This window comes from Ambystoma mexicanum, chromosome 1p (genome assembly GCF_040938575.1).
Source record: "Ambystoma mexicanum isolate Mex_15411 chromosome 1p, UKY_AmexF1_1, whole genome shotgun sequence".
NCBI classification, from domain to species: Eukaryota; Metazoa; Chordata; class Amphibia; order Caudata; family Ambystomatidae; genus Ambystoma; species Ambystoma mexicanum.
Window position 1 is genome coordinate 323440206 of NC_090921.1, and position 6827 is coordinate 323447032.

Below are 6827 nucleotides of genomic sequence, written 5' to 3' on the forward strand. Positions count from 1 at the left end.
CATTTATTTCCTCACCTTGGGCGCTGCCAGAGCTAAGGCCGGCCGTGGTTACAAACTCGCGTGGGACTTCAAATAACACTTCTCCAGGGGTCAGTGGGGCCCACAGGTTACTTCTCAGAACCTTGGATAAAGTGTTGCAAGCTTACGACTTTCCAAACATTGTGAAATCAACATGGGAAGGGGAGTCTCAGCGAAGCTGTCCCCAGGTGAGCGAGTCTTACGCTGGGCATATTATTTTACCAATTCCCTGTGTGCCCAGTGAAACAACGTATCTCTTAAGCTTACCCAGCGTGTTCCCAGCCAGTAAAACACACACTGTGAATAGGGATGATCCAAGAAGAGCACATGCCGCGCCTGGGAGGGACAGAAGAGAGAGGGAAGATCCAAAATGATGGGTAGGTCAACTCTAGACTTGGCTCATCCCCATGAAGCTAAAGCAACTATGGATGCACACAAGAATGATAGCCAATCACAGTCCTCACCAAATTATCAGCCACAGATGCAGGCACTCCCAGAGAGTACACTATAAAATCACCCCGCTCCTTGTCTCCACCTTCCCGACTCCTCCTCACCTGTCTCCTCCAGTGCCTCTTCCACCCTGATTACAGCCTTCTTCTTCTTGACTCTTTCTCCTTCAACAGGCTTCTTCTCTTTTTTTTGTCAGAGGTAGGGACGCGCTCTGTGATCTGGCTAATGACAGATCTAGGGGATACCGAGGAGCACGCCCTAAAATGGGGAAAAAAGCCACCAGGCAAAAAAAAAACCAATCAGTATTCAGTTCACCTCGGGATAGGTATCCGTGTAATACTGGCAGTCCTGCAGTTGTTTGAGGACTGGACGGTCGATTCCTGCAGCCTCAGCCGCGGATGCTCCAGACATGTAGGAGGAACGCCCACACCTTGCTCTGCTCGTTCCCTGAGAAAGGCAGTGAAGCAAGGATTCTGGCTCCGGTGTCATGTGGTCTCGTTGTCTTCCGGGCTTTGTTCCAACCAAGGGCAAGTCTCAGTCCAACGGAACGAAGGAGAGACGTTCTGAACAGAATAACAGGAGAAAGCTTGAAGAACAGGGAAGAAGAGGTATTGATAAGGACAGACATGTAAGAACAGCTGATCAGCAAACAGCGAAAACAAACACTGAAAACTCCGGGTGATAGAAGTAGCAGGGAAAAAATACATACACGGAAGGCACTTGGAAGTACGCATCATGTTAGAAGTACAGAGACTAAGATCCTAATCACCTTACCTGAAAACCTAAGAACACCACTTGTGTAAGGATAGTAGATAGGCAAGAAAAGGGATTAGGACTAGAGAGAAAGCAAATGCTGGAAGGCCTGATGCTGAAATTCAACTAGCTGGGCATGTAACGAATAACGATACAGCGCACCGAATGCTGCTCTGGCTTGCTGGTTTATAGATTCCGTCAGCCATATTGGAATAAACTAGACCGTTGAAACGGAACGGGCAGCCATCTTAGTAGTATCTCCAACGATAAACAAATCTCCAGGGCTGATGCATGACAGTATGCCCCCTTCGATACCTGCACCCTCCTGGCTTTCCTGGATACAGTCTATGAAAACGCTGTACAAGTCTGGGAGCGTGCATATGGGATCTTGGCTCCCGCATTCTTTCAGCAATAGGGAATCCTTTCCAATGGACTAGATATTGAAGAGTTCCACTCCTGTAACGGGAATCCACAATTCTGGCCACCTCGTATTCCTCAGGTTCTTTGAGCGGGGTAATCACAGTCCTTCGCAGAGGTCTCTTGTACTGATCTTCTTGATGTGTTTTGAGTAATGAGGAGTGAAAGACAGGGTGTACCCGCCGCAAGGAGTGTGGTAGTCTTAGTTTGAAGGCTACAGGATTGATCTGAGACAGGATTGGGTAGGGACCTATATACCGTGCTGCAAACTTCCCAATATGAGTCCAGCGTGGTAGATATCATGTGGACAGCCAAACCAAATCCTTGCGTTTCCAAAGAGGAGCAGGACTACATCTGATATCCGCATAGGTCTTATATTTCTTGCGGCTATCCTGTACGGTTTGTAAGGCTTCCTTGTATGTACGTTTGAGATCCATCAGCATCCTCTCCAAGGTGGGAGTTGTGGTCTGACTCCTGAAGGATAAGGCTCCTAGATGATGCGGGTTGTAACCATAGGTGCACTTGAAAGGACTCATCTTGATAGCCGTGTGATAGGTGTTATTGTACGCGGACTCTGCCATTGGTAACAAAGTAGCCCAGTTATCCTGTTCCCTGTTGCAAAAACAGTGAAGGTATTGTTCCAAACTTGCATTCAGTCTTTCGGTTTGTCCGTTAGACTGGGGGTGATATCCCGAGGATAGCGCCTTCTGTATAGCCAATTGGTTACATAGTGAGTCCCAAAACTTGGAGGTGAATTGCGTCCCCCTGTCGAAGATAATGGACCGTGGTAAACCATGAAACCTCACTATCTCGCGGAGGAAGACTGTAGCAGTCTCTGAGGCAGAAGGAACTCCTGAGAGAGCGACGAAATTAGCTAACTTGGTAAAAGAATCAATTGTCACTAGAATGTCCTTTTTCTCCTGAGAAACTGGGAGTTCTACTATAAAGTCCAATGAGAGGTCCTCACAGGGGCGTGTAGGCGCCTCGGCTTGATGTAGGAGCCTGAGTGGTATGTGACGAGGTGTCTTGTTGATAGCACAGATGGGACAAGTCGACACATAAGAGGTGATGTCTCTTCGCATCGACAGCCACCAGAAACTCCTGGATACCAGTTTGAATGTTGCCTTCTCCCCCTTATGTCCTGCCAAGGGAAGATCGTGACAAAAACTGATGGCCTGCCTGCGAAGATCAGTTGTGGGTAAAAATAATGCTGAATGATGAAACCACAATCCTTCGCTTTCCTGCAATTGGTAGTACTGCTTCTCTTCCTGTTAACAGTTTCCAAGTTCTCCTTGGACCTTCTTAAGGAACAGGTTTGCAATCGTGTGAAAATGGTTCTTAAGTAGAATCTTCTCCTTCTTAACCTCTGATAGATCTTCCTCCAACCAGCTTCGGGATAAGGCAACAGCCACACTATTCTGTGATCCTGGTATGTAGGTCATCTGGAAATCAAAGTTTTAAAAATAATAGGCCCAGCGGGCATGCCTGGAATTCCTGCACTCCATCTGTTGGAGAACCTTAAGATTCCTATGATCAGTACGGATGACAAACTGATGGGAGGCTCCCTGTAGCAGATGTCTCCATTCTTGACAGGCTGCCCGTATTGCTAGTAGTTCTCTTTTAAGTACCGAGTAGTTTCTTTCACTTCCTGTTAAGGTGCGAGAGTAGTAGGTGATAGGATGTTCGTCTCCATTGCTTCCTTCTTGTAATAACACTGCTCCTAAGGCACCTCCCGAGGAATCGGTCTCTAGGACAAACGGCTTATTCTGATCCGGCTGAACCAAAACCGGAGCTGTGGTGAAACGTTCTTTCAAGGCTTTGAATGCCGCTTGAGCCGCCGAACCCCAATGGAATACTGTACCCTTCTTGAGAAGTGCTGTGATGGGTAATACCAGATCAGAAAATTTGGGTATAAACCGGCGGAAAAAGTTCACCCGACCTAGGATACGTTGGATCTCCTTGACTGAAGAAGGTTCTGGCCATCTGTCTATAGTTAACACCTTGTTGGGGTCCATACGGATTCCTTTCGCTGACAATATGAATCCCAGGTAAGGTACCTCGGCGGTCTCGAAAAGACACTTCTCTGGTTTGGCGAAGAGTTGATTTTCTAATAACCTACAAAGAACCTCGCACACATGTATCCTGTGTTCCTCCAAGGAAGGGGAGAAAATCAGTATATCATCAAGATATACGACTACCGATATGTATAACATATCGGCAAAGAACTTATCCACAAATCTCTGAAATACCGCAGGGGCGTTTACCAGTCCGAATGGCATGACGCAAAACTCGAACAACCCCAGAAGCGTCCTAAATGCACTCCCCCATTCATCTCCGTTCTTAATTCTTAACAGATGATAAGCACCGCGGAGATCGAGTTTGGTGAATACTTTAGAATCCCTGACAGCTTCCAAAATGTCTCTGATAAGCGGCATCGGATACCTGTCTCGGATGGTAATGCTGTTCAAGCCCCTGTAATCTATACAGGGGCGTAGTTCTTTGGAGTCTTTTTTGGATATGAAAAACAATGATGCCCCTCCTGAGGATTTTGATGGTCGAATGAGCCCATTCTCCAAGTTACCGGTGAGGTATTCCTTTAACGCTTCCTTTTCGGATAAGGATAACGGATACATTTGTCCGAAAGGAAGAGAGGTCTCTTCTTTGAGGTCTATGTTACAGTTCTCGTGGTGGTGAGGTGGGGGGAGTCTAGGATTAATGTCTTCAAACACTCTAGCAAAAGCCTGATACTGCCCGGAATGGAGGATATAGAGAGGTTGCACTGAGCCTTAGATAGACTGAAATGTACCCCGTTCTGGAATTCCCTGGTACTCATGCAGTGTTCTCGGCAGTATTCAGAGTCGAAACTTAGCTTATTATTAGTCCCATCAATCTTGGGGTTGTGTCTTTTTAACCATGAAACACCCAATATTAACGGAAAATGAGCTGCTCTGATAACGTCAAATCTGAGGGTCTCGACATGATGATCCATCTTTACCGTTACAGGTTCCGTTTCCATGGTAATGAGTCCGGATGAGAGCGGACGGCCATCTACTCCCTCTACCGGTATCGGTCTGTCTTTCTCCCTCAGTGGGATCTGATTCTCCTGAGCCCAGGTCACATCAATAAAGTTTCTTGCTGCTCCGCAGTCAAGCATAGCCCTGACCGATAGGTTCTGCTTCAGTCTGTAGGAAAAGGATATCTGGAATATCATCAGACAATTGATTTCTATTCCTCCATTAGTGGGTCAGGTAAGGTTGCAAGGGTTTGAGCGGTGGTCCCCATGGCCTCCCTTGCAAATACCTGGGGTCTGGCGTTTCCCTGTTTCTTAGAGGGAATGTCTGGACAATCCTTAAGGATATGATTAGATGAACCACAGTACATACAAAGGTTTAATTCTTGCCTTCTTCTCCTTTCAGTCTTAGTTAGAGGTCCCCTGGTTGATCCTATTTGCATTGGTTCCTCCGGTGTGGGTCTTTCCCTCCTTCCTTGAGGGGGGCTGTAGCGAGGCGCTGATCCTCTTCCTCTTCTCCTTTCAGCCCGTCTTTCCTGTAAACGATAGTCGATCTGTAGGACTATCGTAACCAGTTCTTGGAAGGTGTTGGGACGAACCACTCTACCCAGTTCATCCTTCAGTTCCTCATTTAGCCCTCTTCGGAAAATGGTTTGTTGCACCATATCTGGCCATCCCGCGGACACCGCCAGTGCTTGGAATTGTGCAATGTAACCCTGCAGGTCTTGGTTTCCTTGTCTGACATCGAGAAAGGCATCATACTGTACTTCGGAACGCTCAAACCTGTTCTTGAAATCCTGTACAAACAGAGCGTAATCGTTCACCGGAGGGTCTTGATTGGTTACCAAAGGGGTGGCCCATGCTAGGGCACTTCCTGTCAAGTTGGCTATGAGGAACCCAACTCGGGCCCTTCCAGACTCGAAGGCTCGAGGCCGAAAGGAAAAATAGACTGCACAAGCATCGAGGAATTCCTTGATAAACCTAGGGTTTCCATCGTATTTTCCAAATGTGAATGGCATTGGTGGTAGATCATCTCTACCAGCTTCCCTGGTGGTTGCTTGTTGTCGTAGAAGAAGGTTCTCAGCGTGAAGAGACTGCATGTCAGCTCTAAGGCTCTGTATGGCATTACACATCTCTTGGATCTGTTCTGGTGATGACATAGTGTCTTCTGGGCATTGTATACTGTCACGCCTTGTCTCCACCTTCCCCGACTCCTCCTCACATGTCTCCTCCAGTGCCTCTTCCACCCTGATTGCAGCCTTCTTCTTCTTGACTCTTTCTCCTTCAACAGGTTTCTACTCTTTTTTTTTGTCGGAGGTAGGGACGCGCTCCCTCGGTAGCCTCTGTGATCTGGCTAATGACAGGTCTAGGGGATACCCGAGGAGCACGCCCTAAAATGGGGAAATAAGCCACCGGGCAAAAAAAAAAAACAATCGCTATTCAGTCCGCCTCGGGATAGGTATCTGTGGAATACTGGAAGTCCTGCAGTTGTTTGAAGACTGGACAGTCGATTCCTGCAGCCTCAGCCGCGGAGCTCCAGACATGTAGGAGGAACGCCCACACCTTGCTCCGCTCATTCCCTGAGAAAGGCATTGAAGCAAGGATTCTGCCACCGGTGTCGTGTGGTCTCGTTGTCTTCCGGGTGAGTTCTAACCGAGGGCAAGTCTCGGTCCAACGGAACGAAGGAGAGTCGTTCCGAACAGAATAACAGGGAAAGAATAGATCTTCGAAGAATAGGGAAGAAGAGGTAAGGATAAGGACGGAAAAGTAAGAACAGCTGATCAGCAAACAGCGAAAACAAACGCTGAAAACTCCGGCTGAGAGAAGTAGCAGGGAAAAAATATGTACAGGGAAGACGCTTGGAAGTACGCATCGTGTTAGAAGTACAGAGACTAAGATCCTAATCACCTTACCTGAAAACCTGAGAACACCACTTGTGTAAGAATAGTAGATAGGCAAGAAAAGGGATTAGGACTAGAGAGAAAGTAAATGCTGGAAGGCTTGATGCTGAAAGCGACTAGCTGGGCATGTAACGAATAATGATACAACGCGCCGAAAGCTGCTCTGGCTAGCTGGTTTATAGATTCCGTCGGCCATATTGGAATAAACTAGACCGTTGAAACGGAACGGGCAGCCATCTTAGTAGTATCTCCAACGATAAACAAATCTCCAGGGCTGA

The 6827-nt window shown here is 47.4% G+C and overlaps 1 protein-coding gene across 1 annotated transcript in view; it reads right to left on the bottom strand.

Annotated features, from left to right (window-relative positions):
- The window catches only part of MADCAM1 (mucosal vascular addressin cell adhesion molecule 1), a 61838-nt gene extending 56030 nt beyond the window's left edge, over window positions 1-5808 (bottom strand). The window contains exons 1-2 of the mRNA XM_069612409.1: window positions 5039-5808; window positions 4634-4820 (exon numbers count right to left, since the gene is read on the bottom strand). Of these exons, the coding sequence (XP_069468510.1) occupies window positions 4634-4820; window positions 5039-5808 (957 nt within the window). The remainder of the gene's footprint in view (window positions 1-4633; window positions 4821-5038) is intronic.
- Between the last annotated feature and the right edge of the window lie 1019 nt (window positions 5809-6827).